The 24,192-nt window shown below is 40.0% G+C and overlaps 1 protein-coding gene across 3 annotated transcripts in view; it reads left to right on the forward strand.

Annotated features, from left to right (window-relative positions):
• Positions 1-24,192, forward strand: part of KDM3B (lysine demethylase 3B) — a 49,693-nt gene that overhangs the window by 16,541 nt on the left and 8,960 nt on the right. For 2 of the 3 annotated variants that reach the window (XM_042826509.1, XM_042826511.1), the window contains exons 5-17: positions 136-260; positions 1,339-1,407; positions 2,320-2,898; positions 7,162-8,389; positions 9,066-9,267; positions 11,223-11,437; positions 12,467-12,619; positions 14,264-14,371; positions 14,906-15,033; positions 15,688-15,967; positions 16,935-17,191; positions 17,865-18,131; positions 23,360-23,531. In XM_042826509.1, the coding sequence (XP_042682443.1) occupies positions 136-260; positions 1,339-1,407; positions 2,320-2,898; positions 7,162-8,389; positions 9,066-9,267; positions 11,223-11,437; positions 12,467-12,619; positions 14,264-14,371; positions 14,906-15,033; positions 15,688-15,967; positions 16,935-17,191; positions 17,865-18,131; positions 23,360-23,531 (3,783 nt within the window). The remainder of the gene's footprint in view (positions 1-135; positions 261-1,338; positions 1,408-2,319; positions 2,899-7,161; positions 8,390-9,065; positions 9,268-11,222; positions 11,438-12,466; positions 12,620-14,263; positions 14,372-14,905; positions 15,034-15,687; positions 15,968-16,934; positions 17,192-17,864; positions 18,132-23,359; positions 23,532-24,192) is intronic. The other variant, XM_042826510.1, reaches the window with a different exon arrangement.

A 24,192-nucleotide genomic window follows, 5' to 3' on the forward strand; every position in this document is an offset into this window, starting at 1 on the left:
TTTTAAGTTTGTTCTGCTCGAAAGCTGACGCTTCTGTACGCATAATTAGGGCCTGAACTCTTTTTATTATATGATACTTATCTTGCATGATGCTGAGCTTCCTTGAAAATAAACTCAGAAGTGCTTCTTTTCCAGTTCCTTACAGTATCCAAGGCCAAAGAGTTAAAGTTTATCAACCAGAAGATGAAAATAGCTGGCTCTGCGGTGTTGTGAGCCATCAAGACCCAATAACACGTCTCATGGAGGTGTCTGTGACTGAGGTAAAAATATGAAGTGCTGCTTTAAGTTTCCTAAAATACAGTTTCTACCCAGAAGCTCAAGTTGTGATGAAGCTGTTATTCTCCATGAGTTAGAAGTAAGGAAAGCTTCTTTCTGGATTGGTTAGGCTGTGGTTTTCCTGTGCCATTTCTCAGCTTCTGTCTGACAGACTGGGGAATTGGTTTGAAATAAGTGCATGATAGAAAATGAAGTCTTAGTCTAAACTGAATTGAGGTACTTCAGCTTAGGCTGTTCCAATCAGTTTTTGGTTTGCATTATGTGATTGTGTGGAGTTTGACAGTAGTTCAGCCTTACCCGCAGCCTGCTTTTAATGGCTTCCTTTTTCAGGAGCAGCTAGAAAGAAATCTGTATGTCTGTGTGGATGTTCTTAAAGCAGTGGGTTTCTTTTCCTTGTAGCCTTTTCCATATGCTATAAGCGCGTTGAACAAATGCACTGAGTGTGCCCACTGAGTCCAATACGCACGTGCAATAATCTTACACTTTGAATACTGTATCTATTGCTAATTCACAGGAAAGAAATATACAATGTATGGTTAATAAGTCTGGTACTTTGGAGAGATTGAAGTTGTAGAGTATAGGCTTTCAGCAGGTGCATGCCAGGAAAGAAGCAGATTTACTATGTATCTACTGTCAGATAAAAAGGTAACTTCCATGCACTGCTACAAAAACTGGGTAATCATCGCTGCCTTAGCAGAGGTACTGATGAGGATTATTAGCATAAACTGACGTAGTCTTTTCTATGTCTAGCAGCATGAATTTACAAAATGCTAGAACAATACTAAAACAGATTTAGACAGTTGTGTTTAATGCAGTGAGATGCACCTAGAGATGCTCATTAGAACAGATATGTAAGAAAGCAACGGTTGCAATCAAATCTGAAAGTTCTTGGACTAGGGAGATGGAACAAATGGAAGGTAAACTGAAAGCCTTTAGTTATTGCTAAGGAATTCAAGCATGTGTTTAGGGTCTCCTAATGTTGATACTGTCTACTCTGAATTTAAAAATAACCACTTCTCTTCTTCCTCCTACCTCCTCAATGTTCATTTGCATAAAAATTAGACTGGTGAAATAAAGTCAGTGGATCCTCGTCTGATTCATGTTGTGATGGATAACACTTCTCCAAGTGAGGTACTGTAATATTTCAGGTCTTTATTTGTATACAGTGTTGAAAAAAGAGAACATGAGAATAACTGTACACTGATGGTGTGTTTACTGTGGGCTTTTGGTAATGTGAAGAAAATTTTCCTCTGTCAGTTACCACTTTAAGAAATGGATATTGGTTTTCTTTAAACAATCTATTTTTTTTCTAGTTCAGACCTGTTTTACTAACTTCAGCATGGCTCTTGGGGGGTTTCAGTAATCAGTGTTATTGTGTTCTGTTTTAAGAGATAATGCTCTGCTAAAGAATCTCTATGCTCACAGCCTTCCTTCTAACAGGATCACCCTATGCTTCTCCACAAACCCTGCTAGACATTTCTAAAAAGTATCTTCTGGCCTCTCTAAAGGAGGCTGGTAAGCTTGTGGCATTTCATTGCTGCAGTTGAGAGGTGCCACGATAACATTTGGACCTGTGCTTTTACCCTAGGCTGAAGGATAAGGTATATCGTACAGTTGAAAATTACAGGCTTTGGGTAATGGACGAGAGGTCTGCCCTTGAAAAGAGCCATAGTTATTAGACTTGCTGCACGAGTTAGTGTGCAAATACCTGCCTTACATGAGCAAGAATTATGTTGGAGTGTGTCCATGTTGTGTGTTTCATAGAGTTTGCTATGATATGGCATGTGGAACAGCAAAACAGCTCACCTAACAAGCTTACTTCGGAGATCCTTCCCTAATGCAAAAATAAAGAGCCTCCTTCAGCAACCGCAAGAAGACTGCTGATTGTTGTTTACGTTGTATCCTTCTTCAGATCTGCTAGTTTGTTTTTGAAAAAATGTTTCTAAGCTTAGACTATAGTAAACCTTGTTCTAACAAAGAAAATGCTCTTAGAGGTAGACTTATTTGTTCTGTTTACTGATTGTATGGGGTTTTTTATTATAGGGAGGGGGACTAAAAGCATCGAAGTCATCTAAAGGAAAGAAGAAGAGAGAAAGTTTTGAGGGAAAAGATGGACGGAGGAGAAAAAATGTTTCAGATTCCGGGTGTGATCCTGCGACAAAGAAGCTAAAGGAGAGGGGTGAGGTGGATGGCAACGGTAGTGATGGAGGTGAGGCAAGCAGAGGTCCTTGGAAAGGAGTCTCCAGTAGTGAAACAGGACTGGATCCAAGGGCCAAACAGTTGCCTTCATTTGTTCCTCAAATTAATCGCAATATTCGCTTTGCTACTTACACCAAAGAGAATGGTCGAACATTGGTAGTCCAGGATGAGCCAGTTGGTGGTGACACACCAGTGCCATTCACTCCATTTTCCTCTGTGTCTGGACAAACATTGCTAGTTGGATCTGGATGTAAAGAGGCTGGAAAATCACTGGAACAGATTGGCCAAGGCACAGTGACTTCTGCAACCACAGTTAGTACAGCTGCTTTGACACCAACAACTGTGAGAATCTCCGATACTAGTTTGCCAGCAATTACTGGACAGGAGAAACTGAAAACAGGCCGAACGCAAACCCAGGGAGAGGTGAGTAGAATATGATCTTGCCATCTTCAAGAAGAAATATGCACTCAGTATCAGATCTTTTAGAACTTGTCTGTAGTACTAAGTGTGTTCATGAACTGAAAACTATTTTTTCTTTCATAAATCTCTCCCTTCCAGAGACAATGATCTTTCAATCATTTGATCTAAGAAAGGATCCAAAAGAAAATAGTTTTTGATAGAGAACTTTTCAGCACACTGTTCTTTGTTCAGCCTTAGTTTCTTAAATGCAGTTTTTTACAAAATGCAACCTTAAAGTAATTTAGAGCACTGCACTTCACATAATCAATTTGGTCATGTTGCGTGGAACGTAGCCTACTTAAAATCTCTTGTCTTCTTGCTGGCAAATATTCCTGAGAATATGCTTTCAGTTGAATGTTCAAGTTATATAAAGCTGTATTTGGAGGACCTTTTATGGATTCCTGGTTTCTCCTTGTATGGGAACTGCTGAGTCACGGCCTGAACCTCTGATTGATCACCTGAGGTGAGCCTTGAGTCAGCCAGAGGAGCACAGCTGAAGGCAATTCAATTCACCTGTGCTGCCGGAAGGGGTGGAGCCTGGCTCCTAGACCTATTTAAGAGCTGGCTACCAGAGGGGAAGGATCTCTGCTGGAGATCGCCCCTCTTGGTGTTTTGTGGTGAGCTCAGCCGAAGGGTAAGCTCTTCCACTAATTCTCTTTTGTGATCGTTGTTTACTTTGCCTAATTCTCTTGATTATATTGTAATCATAACATCTTGATATCTATTGATTATACAATTATACTGTAATTATAACATCTTGATTATACACTCCTATAGAAGAGATAACTCTGTATGAGAAAAATGAGCCACTAGCATCATACACTCTGTAGGGTTGAAAGCAAAGTAATTGAAAGACTTGAGATGGGTACCTTCAGAATCAATTTGTTTAAAGAGCTTGGTATGGTAGTGGATTAAGGATCTTTTAGTTATGCACCCTTATTTTCAATGGGAATAATAGAAGAGAAACCCTATTAATTTTTATTTTTGCCTTTCAAGGAGGGGAAAAAAATATATATATAAGTAATCAAAGGAAAATCAAATTAAAAAATTAAAACACAACTGACCAAATAAAAAAAGACTAACTCGAAGCCCCATCTCTGTAAGGAGGACAGAAGAGAAGAAACTTGTTTTTTACAGTATAAAGACGTTAGTAATATAGAAGATGCATTAGGAATTCCAAGGTGATTGCCAGAGGTTAAATGAGTTACATTCATCTCTTCTTTATTAGCTAATGAGTGGAGTAATGGCAAAGTGTTTAAAAACATAAGGCAGAAATTAGATGGCAGAAGTCAGGAAAGTTACATAATGAAATTTTTATATAGCAGCATAACCTTTTGTTGTTCATTCTCACTCCTCTTCTCTGCCCGGAGGAATAAAACAAAATCAGAGTTGTGAACAAGTTCTCGCTGTGAGTGGTCAGAATTGTATCTGTTGCTGTTGTTATTAAAGAAGAGCTTTGATTGTGCTGAGAGTTTCGTACTGCATGTTCTTCCCTACTCTCCATAACCCCAAATTACTTGTTTTAAACTAATAACAATGTTCTGGCTTTATAATTTGCAGTTAAACCGCTAGGCCAGAAATGAATCATAGAATCGCAAGGTTGGAAACAACCTGCAAGATCATCCAGTCCAACCGCTCTCCCATCACCGCTGCCACCACAAGCACCAAGCAGATCTTGTAGATGATCTTGTTGGATCATCCTCATCCAGATGCCTCTTGAACGCTGCCAGGGATGGCGACTCCACCAGCTTCCTGGGCAGCCATTGCAGTGCCTGACCACTCTCTGAGAGAAGTTGTTCTTCCTTATGTCCAACCTAAACCTCCTCTGGTACAACTTGCGGCTGTTTCCTCAGGTCCTGTTTGGCCTGGGGAAGAGGCCAAACCCCTCCTCATTACAACCTCCCTTCAGAAAGTTGTAGAGTGCAAAATGTTCTCCTCCAAGCCTCCTCTTCTCCGAAGCACTGTGCCAAACAGTAATGTCTTTAGGGGAGGAAATCTAGCATAGACAAGTTTTGGGGTCTTTTTTGATTGATTGAGATATGATTAATTTTGGTTGTTTCTTTCGAAGCTATGGTTCTTGAGATTGCTTTGGGCTGGGCTATAGACTTTATCACAGTGTGATCTAGTCCTTGAGCTTGCTTAATAAGCTTGGCTTGCATTCGTATTCATGCTGTTGAAAAACTGTTAGGATGTTTAATGTAGTAATTCTAAACTGGCAAACACAACTTGTATTGAGACAAGTTACTGTTTCAGTATATATCCCCTACTTGCCTCTGCTCTGTGGGAAGCAAGAGGGAGTTAAGGAACAGAAGGAAGATTCTTGCTTGGCTTTAAAAAGAAAAATTTGAAATTCTGGTATCTGGAAGAACTTGGTACCTTGATATATTGATAAAGTTACTACAAATGGAGGTTGATAGCAAGGAACAATGTAAATGTGATTTTGCAATATAATAGGTGCTGACGACCTCCATCCTGCTCCAGCTTATCTCCAGCAGCTGGCACCAGGCATGCGGGCCTGAGTCCTCTCTCCTACTGGTAATCCCTTCATCCCATAGCCTGTTTTAGAAATGCACAGAATGCCTGCTCCAGTGCCTGGGATTAAAAGACCCACACTTGCTCCTGGAGCACCTGAAGACAAGGTTGTCCAACTCTTCTCATCTGGCTTTGGTAGCTGGCACTGGTTTTCACCCCTACGCAGGTCATGCCGGTAACCATCACTTGGTCCTTACATTGCACGCAGATAAGGGAGAGAAATGAATAGTTAACATTACAAAGATAAGGAAGACTGCAGTGATTGGGCTCTGCACTCAGCCAGAAAAGTGCACTAACAGCCCCCTTTTGCACACTTTTTCTGCCTGCCTCAGTTGTTTATTCCTCCCTTTTCCTGTACATTCCCTCAGGAGTTTTCAGAGTGATGTTGACTTCTGCACTCAGTCTGCCCCCTGCCCAAGTTCAGTCTTATTAGTTGCAAAGTGCTTTCATGCTGAAAGCAATGCTTGCAGTTTCTAGTTAGTCTGTCAATTAGGAGGAGTGGGAAGTTTGTTTCTTGTCCTTGCATCCATGTTTTGTGGGTTTTTTTGTTTGTTTTCTTGGATCTGTGTCTTGATATATTTTGTTTTCTGGCTTTCCCTTTTTTCCTTATTTCCCAAACTGACATTCGTCAGTCAGACAACCTCACACAACTAAGGCCTCTTGTAGTCTTGTTCGTATGCCCTCATCAATTAGTGTGACTGACCAGATTTGGTTCTTATCACTGCATCTCTTATCGTGTGTTGGTCAGGTCTATGTCTCTCGTTTTTTTTTTTTTTTTTTATGGCTCCCCCTTTTTCTTACTGTCCCTTGTAATATTGAAAAGGGACCTGGGCACTTAAAGGAGGAGACACACCCTTATTATGAGTATTCCCTATATGAAGATTTCTAAGTGGAAATTTGAAAAAAAGGAAGAGAACTGATGAATTAATTATAGAACGATCAGTTACAGTAGGATTGACAGTGAGAATTACTAAATCTGAAGAAATGGAGAAGAGAACAAATGAATATCCTAACGGTGATGGAAACCTGCAAGAGAGAAAATTTCTCAATATTTAAAAACTTAAGCAGTTTGTGCTTTCCATTGAGCAGTCCTCTGGAAGGAACCATTTCTTAGGCATCTGTGTGCCTGTCAGCTGGGGTGGCCTCCAGTCATTTGGAGCCCTCTGTTCCTCTGCTAGAGGACTTTGTTTATTTAACTTCACAAACTAAGTTAATTGTTTTAAGGATGCTGGTTAAGTAGGAGAGGCTGATCAGGATGAGTTTAGGGGAGGGCAAATATTGAAATGGCGAGAGATTGAAAGGATGAGTTTGCTACAGGAGAGTGTATGACTGAAAAGCAATATGAATTAAGGCCTTTTGCTTATCTATTGGAACTAAAACAAATAGCATCTTAAATTCCTTATTTTTCTGTGAATTAGCCCACTTTGTCTTGTGTGTCAGGTCATTAAGTATTCATTTTTCCATGTGTCTTCAGTAATAATGGGCCCATTAAATGATTATTTTATAATAGTAGCTCAAAATTTTTAATACCTTTTAGGTAGGAAAAACCATTCTAACAGAATTATTAAAGAGATGTAGCAATATTTCTGCTATAAGTTTTTCATGGTGGCTGATTGTATAATTAAATGAGCCAAAGTTTTGCTGAATCAAATAACAATCCTTTTAACAGGCTAATGCTTTTTAATTTTGTTTCAGAATTCTCGAAATTCACTTTCAGCTTCCTCTGGATTTGGAATTTCTCTCCCAGGTGCTTCCCACTCTTTAGCATTTGGAGGTGGAAGAAGCCAGTCAAATGGAGTGGTGACTCCAGAAAGCAAGCCTTCTGGATTCATTTTTGGTTGCAATACTGGACAAGAGGCTCAGAAAGATTCTGATCTGTCTAAGAACCTGTTTTTTCAGTGTATGACCCAAAACCTACCTTCCAGTAACTACTTCACGGTCATTTCAGAAAGCTTATCTGAAGATGCCTCTAGTCGGGACTCATTCAAGCAGTGCACAGAAAGCGTGGGTGCTGGGGTCTGCAAAGGTAAAGTTCTTTCAGTGGACGTGCAGTCTGGCAGTTCTGTGGAGCGGAAGCTGCCTGTGGAATGCATGCCCACCCTTACTCCAGCTTTTTCACGAAGCTTGTTGAATACTCGCCCCCCAGATAGTCATGAAAACTTATTTTTACAGCCCCCAAAGCTATCAAGAGAGGAACCCTCAAACCCTTTCCTGGCATTTGCTGAGAAAACAGAACTTAGTCCTTTCAGTGGCTTTGCATCAGCTCAGACAGGGGTTTCTACTCTGTCTACATCTGTGAGTCATAAGACTGCTTCTGGCTGGCCAGAATCAATCACAGCTACAGACTCTCTAGCTAAGAAGAAAACCTTGTTTATAACAACTGATTCCTCAAAGATGATGTCCAGTACTCCCGGCTCAGCAGCTTCTGTTGGTGTTCAGAGTCCTTCCACTGCAGGGAATGGCCGTTCCAGCTCACCAACCAGCAACCTGACACAGCCTATTGAGATGCCCACGCTTTCCTCTAGCCCAACAGAAGAAAAACCAGATGTTGGGCCTGGCCAGCAGGACAATCCTCTTCTGAAAACTTTTTCTAACGTGTTTGGCAGGCATCCACCTGGCTTTTTCTCTTCACAGGCTGAGTTTCTGCAGGACAACAAAGCCCCCTTTGAAGCTGTGAAAAGATTCTCACTAGATGAACGGAGCTTGACATCTAAACAGGATTCAGATTCCAGTACCAATAGTGACCTCTCGGATTTAAGTGACTCTGAAGAGCAGTTGCAAGCCAAGGCTTGTATGAAGGGCATCCCAGACCACTTGATGGCAAAACTAGGTCCCAATGCAGAGCGCAATGCTGAATTGCTGCTGGGGAAAGGAAAAGGGAAGCAAGCCCCGAAGGGCCGGCCTCGCACGGCTCCCCTAAAAGGTGAATGCAGGATGTCTTGGAAACATAAAGGGGTGGGATGCTAGGATTTCTTCTGTATAATGAACTCTGTAAAACAGCCTCAGATACAAAACTTGCTTATTGTGAGTAGCCAACACAAGATATTGACAAGGCTAAAGCTTTGTGCTTCTTGTATATAAATTAGCGTGTTTGCCTTAAGAATGATTCAAGAATATGTCAGGACAAAACTGTGGTAGCCTGTGGACTTGAAAACATCAGATTTGTATTTTTGGTGTGAATTTGTTAATCTTATTGACAATTTGCATCCTAATTGAAAGTGCCTGCTGTCACTGATTGATGAGAATGGGCTACAGGTGTCGTTCAAATTAGCTGATTGTTGAGATTGAGGGCAAAAGCTGAGATGTCCGTTAATAAATTGTAAGTACTTTGTGTCTGTAGCCCAGTTTTACCAGGTAACCCTTCATTTTCCAGAGACTTCTTATTTTATTTTAACTCTGGTTCCGGTGGTATGTGAAAGACTAATAGAAGTTTTTGTCTGATGAAATGGGCAGTATTGTTAGATTGGCATGGTTACAAAAACGTGGATATGTTTACTGGGGTCAGTATCCTTTTGCTGTTGCAGTTAACTGATTTTTTTTTTTTTTTTTTTTAATTGCTATAATTTTTGGATTTTTTACTTCTGCTCTGTCTTACCCAGTTGGCCAGTCTGTGCTGAAGGATATGAGTAAGGTGAGGAAGCTGAAGCAGTCAGGTGAGCCTTTTCTCCAAGATGGTTCTTGCATCAATGTAGCCCCACATCTGCACAAGTGCCGGGAATGCCGTCTGGAACGGTACCGCAAATTTAAGGAGCAAGAGCAAGATGACTCAACTGTGGCATGTCGCTTCTTCCATTTCCGGAGGTGCTCAAACCCTTCCTTCCTTTCTACGTAGTCTAAATGTAGAGCTTGGATCAGGTCCAAGCACAAAGTAATTATTCTTTACTTAATTTCCTTGGGTATGATAATGAAGATTTTATCTGTTTTGTGTTTGTGTCACCTGCTTGGAATTCCCTCGCTCTCAGTTGGAGAGGTGAAGGAAGAGCTGCTGCTAGAAAGTATAGCTGTATGGGTGGAACCATGGGGGCTGCCATACTTAGCCTTGGGGATTGAATTTGCTTTATTGGATAACAGTTTGTATGCTGCTCTTTTACTCTATCATAATGAGTTCAGAATAGAGATACAGTTTTAATTTACTTAACAAGTGACAATATTGTCATGACGAAGCTAATGTTTTACTAGGTTTTCTAAGTTGAGTACAGAATTGATGCCGAGGAGGAATGGACATCACCTGTGTTTTCTCTCTGTAGTGCTTATCATAGAATCATGATAGAATCATAGAATGGTCTGGGTTGAAAAGGACCTCAAAGATCATCTTGTTCCAACCTCCCTGCTATGTGCAGGGTCGCCAGCCACCAGAGCAGGCTGCCCAGAGCCACATCCAGCCTGGCCTTGAGTGCCTTCATGGATGGGGCATCCACAGACTCCTTGGGCAACCTGTTCCAGTGCGTCACCATCCTCTGAGTGAAAAATGTTCTCCTGAGGTTTAGGTTGGATGTCCCCTGTCTCAATTTAAACCCATTCCCCTTTGTCCTATTGCTATCCACCCTTGTAAACAGTTATTCCTCCTCCCGTTTGCTCCCTTCAAGTTCTGGAAGGCCACAATGAGGTCTCCCAAGAGCCTTCTCTTCCCTGAGCTAAACAAGCCCACTTCCTCAACCTTTCTTCATAGGAGAAGTGCTCCAGCCCTCTGATCATCTTAGTGTCCTTTTCTAGACCCGTTCTGGGGACCCCAGACCTGGACACAGTACTCCAGATGGGGTCTCACAAGGGCTAAGTGGAGACGGACAATCACATCACCTCCTTCTCCCTGCTGGCCACTCCTCTTTGAAAGTGACCTGGGATTTAGTTGGCCTTCCAGGCTGCAAGCACGCTGGTGGCTCATGTCCAGTTTCCTGTCCACCTTATGCTCCTGTCAGTTCTTTGACCAGTCAGTTTCTCTTCCACTTCATCTGCCCATTCTAGTGAGTGCAAGGCATCATTTGCAAGCAAAAGTCCTTTTCTTTTAGGCTTTGAAATGAAGTGAAATGTTAGTATGTGCCAACTATCCCGTAAGGATTATATCTGCATTCTGAACTTGTTGAAAATTAATTTGCATTGAGGTTAAAGCATAGTTTGTCTTTGCCGAAGAAGGAAGTTACTTTTAATAATGGCTGAAGTTATTCAGGCTTTCCTAATATGTCAGAAGTTTTACATGAGAACTATTGGTGTCAACTGTTACGGATAAAAAATAGTTCTCTCATCTGTATGAAGAGCAGCATTAAGAAGAGTAGGTACAATAAATATTCTTGTGTGTCTTGTAATGTGAATGGCTTAAACAGCTTTTAAGTGCTAGCAGCACTAGCTAGAACTGAAATATTGGTTTCCCAAAAGCTGAGAAATAACTGTCTACTGAGTTTAAATATAGTGTGAACCATACATGATTTTACAGGCAGTATCTTCAGCAGCCCAAGTAATCTGTGTTTTGTCATCTTATTCTGTTAATAGCATAGAACTGTGGCAAGCTGTGAACAATCTCTTGTATGTGAATTTCCCACCAACATGTATCGAGACCTAGAAATTCATTCTGTTGGGTTTTGCTGCCATTGCCTTTGTGTGTCTTATTCCCTGCTTTATTTGGGTTTGCATAATAGATTTACTACTATAATGCTGTAGTTCAAGCCTTTTTTTCCGTTGTGTTTATATTCTAATGTAGATGGCATTAATTAAATTAAAGGTCGTTGAGCAGATTCCCAGTTACTTCATCCTGTTTTCTGCAGGCTTATATTTACCCGGAAAGGTATTTTAAGAGTAGAGGGTTTCTTGAACCCACAACAGAGTGACCCTGATGCCATGAGTCTGTGGATTCCTTCCTCCTCCCCTGCAGAGGGTATTGACCTGGAGACTTCAAAATACATCCTTGCCAATGTTGGAGACCAGTTTTGCCAGCTCGTTATGTCAGAAAAGGAAGCAATGATGATGGTGGAGCCACATCGTAAGCGCAGGGCTTTTGGCGTGTTGTTTATCTGTCTTCTCTGTGTAGTGTGTAGACAATGCAGTGAAATAATGTTATTTCTTGTTAAAAATATTCTCTTCCCAAAAAAGGCAGCTGTACTCACTTTTTTAAGGTGTGTGACTGTTGGACCCAGGTTTGAGGTTGTCTTTTGGATCAGTGTAGCATTTCTACCAAGGCTAATGGTAACTTTCCCAGACATCATTGCATTTGCTTATTGAAAAGTAAGTTACAAAGCTGACCTGTTTTTGTTTTTGTTTTAAAAAAAATGAAAATAAACACTTTATCACTTTGAGACCAACTTCCTTTTAATGAGCAACTTTTTTTTTTTTTTTTTTAAACATACTCCTGTCCCTCTGATGTTCAGGGTTCCTGAATCCTGAAAGCACAGGATTTTCCATGTAAGGAACAGCTTGTATTTTCAGCTTGCAGTGGCTCAGCTGAGCAACTAGTTGACAGCTTGCCACTATGAGGGAAAGTGAATTTGAAATAAATTTCTTCAATGTATCCAATTCAGCCTATCACATGGATAGCTCTGATTTTTCGTTCTCACTTTTGAAGTGTGCAGCAGGAGCCATTCTTCACCAAATGCATTCAAAATTCAAAGAACTGACATTCATCCAATCAAGAAAATTAAATGCTCAGTCATATAGGCTCACATTATTAGTTCTTAAAACTAGCGGAAGATTTTTGTTGTTGTTGTTTTCCTGTAACTTCCTTAAGTGCTGCTTGAATTTCAGTTTCTACAGAACTCTGCAAAATGGTTAATTTTCCTGTAGCATGTGTTTTGGGACTTGGCCTTGCAACTTAACAATGGTGATGTTAGTAGTGTCAAGAGACTACTGACACAAAAGATGTCTCTGGATATTAAAAAAAAAAAAGTAGGTGTTTTTATGCTCTGCCCACAAGTCATGTGTCTGTGAATTGTTTCTCGATGTTGTGATATTCTCATTAGATGGCAGAAACATAGAATGTCAAAGCAATAATTCCTCACGTTCCTTCTGTTTATAGAGAAAGTGGCGTGGAAGCGAGCAGTGCGGGGTGTGCGGGAAATGTGTGATGTATGTGAGACGACTCTGTTCAATATTCATTGGGTTTGTCGCAAGTGTGGATTCGGGGTTTGTCTGGACTGTTACCGGCTGAGGAAGAATCGTCCACGTAGTGGTGAGAACTGGATTTTTTTTTTCCTGCTGTAATCTAGGAAATAGCTGGCTTTTGGGGATGGTTTGTAGGTAGTTGCTGAAGGTTTTGCAGAAGAGTTGGTGAGTATCGGCATGGGGATCTTTAGGTTTGGAATTTTAGCACTGCAGTCTTACGTGATGCTGTTCATTCTGTGTTTCCTTAAATACCTGTATTTCATCTATTTGATTAGAGTTCTTATATTAAAATTTTAACATCAGTAGGCATAGGGTACGTACTAAAACAGACTGCTGCATAGTTCTGTGTTTTCCTTAGAGAAGATATAAGAGTTAAATAATACTAAGCCTATTCTGAGCTATCACAAGATGGACTAGTAAGCAGACACTGCGGAGAAGTGCTTTCTGTACAAAGGAGTTGTTGGAAAGTTTTTTTTTCTTCCTTGTTATGCTCAGATTTGTGATGCAGGAAAATGAACCTTGCTAAAAAAATAAAGGTACACTGTGTTTACAGAAGTGATTATCTGGTGCTTTTGTGTGCATTTGCATTGGGACAGCTTTGGTAGAGTGTATGCTGACAGTAGACCATCTTAATAAATGTAGGTCTACTAATGACAGTTATGTTGCTCTGTGAAGCCGATATACAAAATACGATCTTAGTAAATATGAGTCCCACTGTCTACTTATTGTAATAAGTTGCCAGAGAGAACTGAATTAATTATAAAAGTAACATGTTATTGAAATAGATTCACTTTCCTTATTTTTGCATACTGCAACCTGTGAAATTATTGTCAGAATACACCAAAAAAGAGCATAGTGTTCTTCAAGATGTTCTTTACCAGGATGTAATGGAAATAGCTGAAAGAATTCTTTCTGCATTTATGGACTCGATCTAATTTTGGAGAATATGCCCTACTAGGAGCTACTAAAGGGAACTGGGGCTGTTTAGTCTGGGGAAGAAGAGGCCGAGGGGAGACCTGATTGCTCTCTTCCAGTACCTGAAAGGTGCCTACAGTGGGAGCTGGGCTGGTCTCTTCTCAGTGGTGACAGGTGACAGGATGAGGGGAAATGGCCTCAAGTTGTGTCAGGGTAAGTTTAAGTCTTTACAGAAGGGGCTGTTAAGCACTGGAATAGGCTCCCCAGGAGGATGGTTGGGTCACCATCCCTGAATGCGTTTAAAAACTGTTTGGATGTGGCGCTTAGGGACGTGATTTAGCAGAGGGTTGTTAGAGGTAGGGTAGTATGGTTAGGTTGTGGTTAGACTTGATGATCTTTAAGGCCTTTTCCAACCTGAGTAATTCTATGAAATACAAATTTGTCCGGCTACTTTCCATCTATTCACTTTTTAGTAACTTTTTAGCTTTATTAAGTAGGTGTAATCACAGAAAGCATATAGGTTTTTTATTTTTTCAAACTGATCTGCAGGTATTCCTTGTGGAAAAAACTTGAGATGGTTACCGGAAAAGTTAAACTTACCCTATGAGAACACTGATATGATCCTCAGAAATTGAGGCAAGAAGGGAACTAAGATACTAGTGAAGTGAAAATGAATTTGGTAGTTTTATAACCTGGGGAATAGAAGTTGCTGTAGTTCCAGTTCTAACCTCTTAAAATGTATTTAAATAAATAAATTTGTGTGGGTTTTTTTTTTTTTTTTTAATCTTTATTCCAGAGACAGAGGAGATTGGTGATGAGGAAGTCTTCTCGTGGCTGAAATGTGCAAAGGGTCAGTCTCATGAACCAGAAAACCTTATGCCAACACAGATCATTCCTGGTACAGGTAATGCTTGAAGGTTGAAAGGTGCAATTTTGTCCCAGTTCTGAGCAAACGAGTGGAAAAAAAAAATCAGTTTGTTTTCTAGCTGTTGCCTTGTCTAGCTTAGATGCAGAGGAGGCTTCCATTTTCTGTTGGCAGAAGTGCTGAAGGAATGGTAGCACAAGTGAGATGATGTTGTGAATTCAAAGTGATAATTTCTGGTTATAACTTTGACTACTCATGCACAGCTATTTTCATCAATAATTGACTGATGTTTTTCAAGACTATTCTTGATTATCTTTCGAGAAAGATGTTTTTCTTTTGAGGGATGGCATGGGAAATTAAACAGTGTTGACCCTTCACATAACTGGTCCTAGAAGCTAGAATTAGCACAATTTTCGGTGCTGTTCAGAGATTAATGTCATGTTATAATGCATGGTTTTAAAGGTACTTATCAGTAATAATTCAAAAAGAAATAGAAGGCATTGAACTTGATAGTCAAAGCCATGGTTTTAGATTTCTTTATATGTGATTGTAAAGATTTAAATGTTATTCCAGCCCTTTACAATATTGGAGACATGGTTCATGCAGCACGAGGCAAATGGGGTATAAAAGCCAATTGTCCATGTATTAATCGACAGAATAAATCGGTATTGAGACCAGCTGTCACTAATGGAATATCACAGGTACGTTGTTTTGAACTGAAATCATCGTCATACTGTTAAATCATTTAGGCCTATCTGTTGTGAAATATGGACTTTCTTTTCTCAGTATGTGTTACAAGTGTTTTGGGTTAGCAAAAAATCTTCCAGGGAACTTTTCAGAGCTGTGCGCTGCAACTCTTATTTACCAAGTGGAAATCTGGGCTATTAAAAAGCCATTCATGAATCAGAACAAACCAGTGCAAGTAGCTTGCAGCATGTGCATTTACTTTGTTACAGTTCCTGAAAATTATGCTGAAGCTAGAGGAGTTTTGTTACTATTCTCACACAAAAACAACAACAAAGAAACCACAAACCCACAGCTTCCTGGGAAAAAAAAAACAAAACAAATTGAAAGACTGAGCTTGTGTTTTTTGTTTTTTGTTTTTTTTTTTTTTTAAACAAACAAACAAAAAACCAACTTGCTAAGCAGTAAATGATAAAAATTGAGGCTACAGCACAAGGTCTAATATACACAGAGAGCAAGCTTTTGTACTCTGCTACTATATAAGCACAAAGGAACACTGCTGTTTACTTGACACAACCAACCAACCAAAACCCAGTGTATTGAATAAATGTTTTCAAGGTGAGTTCTTCCCTTTATTCAGCTTTTAGCAGATGTTTATGTTTATGTTTTAGCTTCCAACTGTTAATCCCAGTGCATCAGTCTCTGGAAATGAGAGCACCTTTTCCAGTGGAGCAGGAACAGCAGGAGTGGGGCAGTTAGAAATGGACAGTGTTCCAAAATCTGAAGCAAATGACAGTAGGATAGAAGAGCCTGTAAAAACAGAGACGTTATCAATCAGTAACACTGCTGAAACAAAGACCAACAGACCACTTTGCTCAGAAACAGCCCCGTCATCAGCCTTACACTGGCTTGCAGACTTAGCAACACAAAAAGCAAAGGAAGAAACAAAAGGTGAGCAGAACACACACTTTCTGGGGGTGGAAGTAAAAAATAAATGTTGATGTGCTGCTTGGTTACTATTCTTCACGAGAGTGCTTAGTCTTAGTATAGAAGTTTTTATTCAATTCATGTTGAAAGAAGAAAATGTTTTTCTTCAAAAAACCTGAAGTTGTTTTTCTTACAGGCTTAGGAATATGGAAAACTAGGATGATAATGATACAGCTGAAGAGAAAAATACTGTCTTGTGACTCCCCAGTTTATCTAATTTCCAGTATATTTATTTTCTAAGTAATAACCAGCTGGTATCTTGATGTAAAATGATAATGATTCATTTTAGATGCAGATTTGTGTATTAATTTCTGAAGTAAACAAATCTGCTCAGTGCACTGTATGAAGAGTGCATTTCCTAGGTATTGAGCAATTAGAGCCTATCGGAGAAGTCTAATGAAGGCTTAGAACTACTTTTAGTATTCAGTAGATTAACTATAATTACCAGTCTGGAAATAGTTGTTTACAATATACACCTTCCAGTTGTCACAGCACAACTAACAGAACTTATTCTTGTCCAACTGTCTAGCAAAAACTACTTCATATGTTAGTGTGGAATGTTCTTGAATTTCTAACTAGTTTTGCACGGGTTAGCAGTTAACATTTGAAGTAATTTATATTGAAAAATTAATTCAGAAGGTCAAGGCGGTTTTTTATAAGTAAGCAGAGTATAAAGTTGTGGCTTATTGAACATTACTATCAGATAACCTACTGTGTTGCTCAAAAGCTTAACAGTGCTAAGGGTGAAATGTGTCTGAAATAAGATTTTTTTGTGATTCTCTCTGAGGTGATATTCACTGTTGGAATGATGATTTACCACATGATTCTGCCAGTATCATATTTGATGCAAGAGCAACTTATCTCAGAGAACTTCATGATCATTTGAACTTTGCCTTCCATTTTTTCCTCAGTGTCATTATTTTTCTTGCAGAATCAGGGTCGCTGAGATCAGTGCTTAATAAAGAATCCCACTCACCCTTTGGATTGGATTCCTTCAACTCCAGTACAAAGGTTTCCCCACTAACCCCAAAGCTGTTTAATAGCCTGTTGTTGGGCCCAGTGACATCTAGCAACAAAGCTGAAGGCTCCAGCCTCAGAGATCTCCTACACACAGGACCGGGAAAGCTTCCCCAGGTTCCATTAGACACAGGAATCCCCTTTCCTCCAGTTTTTTCTGCAGCTTCCACGGTAAGTAGTTCTGTAATTCCTTCAACAGTGTCTGTTCTAGGAAAGAATTTTGTGATCCAACAGTTTTTGTTTAATTTTTTTGTAGTATCTTATTCTCAAATATTGAAACAAATACAGTATTTAGCCAAGTCTACCATCCCAGAAAGTTGTAGATCGTTTTGATGCTAGTTGTTAGTTTGTGATTTGATTTGCTATTGCCGTGAGAAGCTGTTCTTTTTGAGAGAATGTGTAAGTGAGTTAAGTATGGCCTTTAAATTGTTCAATTGATGATCCACTTCCCTATAAAAGCTCACTTAAATTCTGCATTTTTGAAAACACTGTAAGACTGTACCCCCAGAAAGGCAAAATCTTGTGAGCATGAACAGTATGATCTATCCATACTGTTAAAGCAGCAGAGGCTAGATCTGCTGAAGTTTTCTGTTGTGACTGTTTTCTGTAATATTTTTTTTCTAGGTAGCCTAGAGCAGCTTGTATTAAACTTTACCATAATAAAACAAGATATCTGGTTTTGTTCTTACTGAATCCATGCCTGTCTCTGTGCTGCATGTTACTTACTTCTGCATGTTTTTTTTTGGTAGCAAATGTTCATGACTAAAAGCTGCATGAGAGCAGCAATACGTTAATGCATATGCTGTTGCAAGACTAAACTTACGTGTGGTTTTACATCTTCTAGGGGGCCAAAGGTAAAGCCAGCCTGCCTAACTTCTTAGATCATATCATTGCTTCTGTGGTGGAAAATAAGAAGACATCTGATGCTGCAAAACGCGCTAGTAATTTAGTGGACACGCAAAGAGATGTGAAGGAAATGGTAATGGGCTTGAATGTGCTGGATCCACACACTTCCCACTCCTGGCTGTGTGATGGTAGACTCCTTTGCCTTCATGATCCTAGCAACAAAAACAACTGGAAGATCTTCAGGGAGTGCTGGAAACAAGGCCAGGTGGGTGATTACGAATTGCCAACCCATTATTTCTTGAAAGTGTTCTGGCAGTTTAACCTGTACCTTGCTTATTGTGTCCGTTCAAACTTTGGCCCATTGCTTTTGGGTGCAAATGATGAGCAAATATTTAAATTGTAGCAATGTAAACAAGGAATGCAGTGGTCCTGTCCACTCTGTGCTGCAGTGACTTAAGTATGTGTGTTTGTAGTGTGATTTGTGCTATACCTGCTCTGCCACATCCTTTTAGTGAATCCATTATGATTCCTGCTTGTATCCTAGCATTTACCTCATACTTGATGCCTTTTGGCCTCAGGGGAAGGTCCATTCTTTCCAGCTGCAGCATGTACAAGAGTACGAGGGTTCCATAAAGTAACTTGTGCTAAAATTTTAGGGCGTTGTAGGCAGTATCTTATCTTGAACCTGCAAATTATATGAACCCACATGTTGTTTTGGACTCCTCGTGTCATGTGTTGAGCTCTCTATTGGATTATCTTAGTGGTCATTGACAAGTTAGATCTGCAGTCAAGAGAACAGGACCTTAGAACTGCTTCCAGTATAGCCGTTTCTTCAGATCTCAGTCTGTAGTGCTACAGCAGACATCTCTGGAGCCATTAAGGTTGGCCTAATCTGACAAGCTAAAGCTTAAGAAATCGATGAGCATCTGTTGTTGCAGAGAAAGTGTACCAATAAATATGACTGAATCTGATGTCTGTTGGTGTTCAACATATGTTCTTAGCATTTGGGTTCTGTGGTTACTTCTGCTACTGTTACCTTCGATGACTATTCAGAATTCAGACCATTGGTGCAAGGCAAATACGTCCCTCATCTTCTATTCCGGAGAAGTCCTTGTTGTCAGCCTTGCTACTGTTATTATACTAACATTCTTGGCACTATTGTGCCTTATTATGGATTATTCACAAGTCATGCACACCACTGAGCTGTAATGGGGGAGCACAGTGGGCTACTTTGTAGCTCAGATCTGCTCCTGTCTGTGGAAGAATGCTTTTCAGTTAACTTCAGCATGTCCTATGGAACTTGACATTCTTTTCATCCCTTGGACACAAGCATAACTATCAGATACCCGTGAAATCTGGGGAGATGGAGCACTGCCAACTACAGATCTGCTGTTCCTAGGCAGCTCTCTAATAAATGCTGAAGGCCACTGTGCTTCGTTTGCCTGTCTAGAAACATAGCCTACAGCTGCTATTGACAGCTTTCCCTTAAACTGTAGCAGTTTTCTTATCCTTGTTCTTTTTGGAGTGAACAGGGATCTCATCTTTTTTTGAACCTGATGTCTTCGGATTTTTTTGAAGGATTTCAGTTCAGTGTTTGGCACTGCTGTGGTGTCAGTCATCTGTCTTAGCTAAGAGCTCTTAAATTTCTGGTCAGAATGCTCATAACTTTTCCTGTTGTCTTGTCAGCAAATAATATTCTCACTCAGAGGACGATCCTGAATAATTTGACGAAAGAGTTGCTCGTTAGTACCTCTGCAGATAAGGTTATCACTAGGTGCAAGATGCAGCCTGTGACCATGAGATACTTAATGAATCTTGAGACTTACAGAATCTAGGGACGGGATTACTGAATTTTGTCAGTGGTGTAGCTTGCAGTGTGCTTCACCTTCCAAGTCAGTATTGATTCTGACCATGTCATATGTATTCTTAGTAAACTTCGATTTTTAGGTTTTTTCCCAGGAGATGGTAGGAATGTTTTTGCATGATTTTATCATTCAGAAGACATAGCAACAAGCAAGTTGAATTCCTTGCTTATTCAAGGGTTCTCCAGTCATGTTGCACTCGCTTGTGCTTACTGCTGAGGTGCAGGCAGCAGGCTTACTGGAACTCTTTCATTCCAGCACTGGAGAAAGCCAGTGACCTAGGTGCTGCTGTCTTGGCAAGGCCATTGTAAACAGAAATTGTTCAAGCAGAGATTCTCTCAGCATACTCTACTGTATCACAATTCTCTATCAACTGAATTCCCATGTACAGTCCAGCTGCACCTTTGAAGTCAACATGATTTTTACCCCCTGAAAAATCACCTTCACCTTCCTCCTTCAGTGGATTGAAGAAGGTTAATAAGTAAAATTCTTGACTACCCCTTGGCCCTTACTTGCGCCCTAGATATGAGACATATGACTATCTTAGTCACCATAGCATTCCAAACTGGTATCAGAGGAAATTATTTTCCCTTCGCATGTGGATAACAAATAGTGCTCTTTCAGTGTCATTCAAGAGCAGCAGCGTTTTTCAGCTATTTTTGTCTTAGGAATGATGATAATTAAGTTAAATTTTGTCTTAACCCAGATTTTGCTGGATTGTTTTGCTGGAGAGGCAGTAGGATTATTTCTTTCTGGAGCTGTTCTTCAAGAGCACTTTGCTATCCTGTATGTGGTTATTGCTTGTTTAGGGATACCGTTACATGACTTATCTGAGAGAAACCTGTTGCTTTTTGTCTTTTTGTGCTAGGCTTTCTTTCTTTTTTTTTTTTTTTTTTTTTTTTTTTTTTATATAAAATAAAATTTTGTGTGGTGTTGGAGGTTTTAATTTGTTTGCCAGACATCTGCCCCCAAAAAGCAGGAAGAAAACAAGTCCACTGTTTTCTTGTTTGTTTTTATCTTGCAGCTTTAGCTGCCTTATTCACTAGAGGGAGAACATTGTTTCTCTTCCACGGGAAATTCTCTGCTTAGTAGAGCAGGCTTCTGCTAGGTTTGTAGTACGTTTTTTGATATTACCGTTCAGGTGGTCAAATGAATACAGCAAGGAACAAAATATGATTTTACTTACCTGTCCTGAAGAAGAATAGCTTATCTGTCAGCTTGCATCTGGCAGGAGTGTCTACCCATTCTATTAAAGGTACTGGGTTTTTTTGTTTTTTTTTTTTTAATGCATTTTTTCCCTCATCCATGCTACTGCACTCTCATATTGGTGCATACAATTCTGCTGGGGAGGAGACTTGGATGGGCAGTATTAAGAGTGATTATATGGCTCTGGAAGTAGTGGTCAAAGGCACAGGAGGACAGTTGGTCGTCTTACTGTTGTCAGTGAGGCCAGAGGCCTCAAAGAGAGATGGACTGATCCTCCATGTCAACTGTTGTTTGTGCATCAGGTTTTAGCAACAGAATTTTGGGGTTTTGTTGTTGTGGGGACATTTTTGAGCATCAATGATTGCTTGGAGGTGACAGGATCTATCCAGGTGGGATAAAAACACCCTTGCCAGCAGGCTGGCCACTCTGATTAGGAGAGCTACGAACTAGGAACAGCAGTGGAGGGAGAGGATGGCAAGCAATCCACAAAGGAATTAGCTGACTGGGTTGGCAAGCAAGCAGTGTGAGGTAAAGTGAACAGGATGGGTCTTGCAGGCCTTTGCAGCTAAATCCAGGTTAAGCAGAGGTAATTACTGAAGTGTTTTTTAAAGAGTGCATTTTCAAAATCACTTCTCTTCACCTCTTCCAGTTATCTTTGCCTAGAACTCTGGTAATACTAGGATATTCTCCTCAATTGCACAGAGTTCTTTATTCATGCAAATAAAACAGATCCACCTTTAAATCATTGCTAATACATAAGGTACAACTTGAAAATGATTCAAGCTTACATAGGCAGCAGTGACTAAACCTTAAGTTTTTGGTTTGTGTTTTTTTTTTTTTTTTTTTAATTTTACCTTATAAAATTATTAACTGTCTTGAGATTACAGCAGTTAAAAGGTAGTAAGAGAATCAAGTCATTGTAAACTTACAAGTCCTTGGCCAGTGCTGGGAAGAATTGCCTGGTGTACCTTTTTAATGTAAATAGCCACTTATCCATTCCTTGATTTTGTATTAAAGAGTTGATGAACCATAATTGTATACAAAAATGAAGGAAATAGTTAAAAATAAAGACATACTAGAATATGAAGATGTTGTGTATGTTTTAACACAAATGCAGTTTCTAGTGGTAGTTACATTTTTGCTTAAAAAAGGAGGGTACTGGGACACACAGTTCTGCAGAGATTGAACTTGGATTGCCAGACTCCTACCTTGCTGCTCTCAATCCTCCTTCTACAATGGGACAGGAGGAGGAAGGAAGATGGAGAAGCTTGTGAATCAAGATAAAGACATGGAGATCGCTTATCGGTCACTGACAAAAATGGGTGTAACCTGTGCAAAATTAATTTATTGACAATTAGAGTAGAATGATGAGAAACGAAAAACACACAATGCATTAACTGCACTCACCCTTCCTACTTCCCAGTCTCACTTTCACTCCTTCATTCCCTTCTTTTCTACCTTTCTCCACTCCTCCCCACCTTTCCCCCACTGAGTGATGCAGAGTTACAGGAAATGGGGTTTGCAATCAGTTCATAACACTTCTGCACTGTTCCTTTCTCCTCACACTTTTCCCATGCTCCAGTATGTGGTCCCTCCCACAGAATAAACTTCTCTACCATGGTCCTTACCATGGGGTGCAATCTCTAAGGAATTGGCTGCTCCAGTGTGCGTCCCCCACATATGCAAGTCCTGCCAGAAAGTCTGCTCCTGTGATCTCTCCGTGGGGCTGCGTTTCCCACTGGGAGAATTCCGCTGCCTGGGCTCTCCATGAGCTGCAGCTTCCTTTAGGTCAAATCTACCTGCCTCCATCATGGGCTTTTCCACAAGGAACAGCATGGAGATCTGCTCTGGTGTTGGCTGTCCATGGCCTATGGGGGGGCTGCCTGCAATCACAGATGGTCCTTTCCATGTGCTGCAGGGGAATCTCTGATCCAGCACCTGAAGGACCTCATCCTTCTTCACTGACCTTGGTGTCTGTGGGGTTGTTTCCTTCAAAGTCTTTCCCTCACTCTTCTCTTAGAGCTGCTGCAGTGATTTGTATGCTTTCTTAAATGTATTATCACAGAAGTGGTACCAGCATCTGTAATGGTTCCATGGTGGGCCTGTCTTGAAGCTGGCTGGAACTTATCTCACAGAGCTGGGCCTTTGTAGTCTCATGGCTACCAAAACCTTGTCACAGAAACCCAATACACTTGCCTAATGCAATATCACTTATAAGGCAGCTGCACATGGCCTTAAATTTTCTTTGGTTCTGGCTATACGTTTGATGCATGAAAAACAGAAGTGAATGAAAATAGGTTTATTGTGTCTTTTGTATAAAGATAGCTAGGAGTCTTACCTCTTAAATTTTGGCAACATATGTAAATAAATAAATAAATAAATAAATTGGTTATAATGGAGTAAGCATGCATCTTTGTATTCTCAGCCCGTGCTGGTATCTGGTGTTCATAAGAAGTTGAAGTCAGAGCTTTGGAAACCAGAAGCTTTCAGCCTGGAATTTGGAGATCAAGATGTAGATTTGGTGAACTGCAGGAACTGTGCCATAATTTCAGACGTGAAAGTGCGTGACTTCTGGGATGGCTTTGAAATAATATCTAGTAAGTAATACTTACAGCTGATTAGTTATAGTTTAATTGAGCAGTATATATTCCTACCTTCAGCTTCTCCTTTTTTGGTATTTTTTTCAAACAACAACAAAAAAACAGTCCTGGCAGTTATCAGCATTATCCAAAGAAGCCATTTCTCCTTAGTTGTTGTGAACTGTACAAAGTATTCTATTGGTGAAGAGCTGGACTACTGAAGAAAAATTAGGCACGTTATTTTGATGTGTCAAAAGGTGATTCATTTAAGGGGAAACTTTTTAACTTTCCTGAATGAAATTAATTATCCGTTGTTATTAAGATTCTAAGTAATTTGGCTACACTTGCTCTCCTTCCAGCATCAGCATTTAATGTAAAATTGAAGGGAACCTGCAGCAAATAAATTGGGAGTTACAAAGTAGTTCCATAGCAGATCTTTTGCAAGTACAAATATATTTTTATATGAATAATGAATAGCAATGCTGTATGCATACCTTATGTGATAACTCATTGCTGATGCTTGAGATCTGCTTTGAGAAACCCTTCTGTCAAGTGTGGATGTGCAAGTTAACCACCTAAATTATTGGGGATAAAACTGATCTGTCTTGTGCTGGTCAAATTAAAGAGCTTCTGAAAAGCAGGAGGCACTGTTTTAGGTCGTGCACACCTCCAGCAGAGT

The sequence above is a fragment of the Centrocercus urophasianus genome, unplaced genomic scaffold, assembly GCF_019232065.1.
Source record: "Centrocercus urophasianus isolate 14NV4802_14NV808 unplaced genomic scaffold, USGS_Curo_1.0 seq_26, whole genome shotgun sequence".
Taxonomy (NCBI): Eukaryota; Metazoa; Chordata; class Aves; order Galliformes; family Phasianidae; genus Centrocercus; species Centrocercus urophasianus.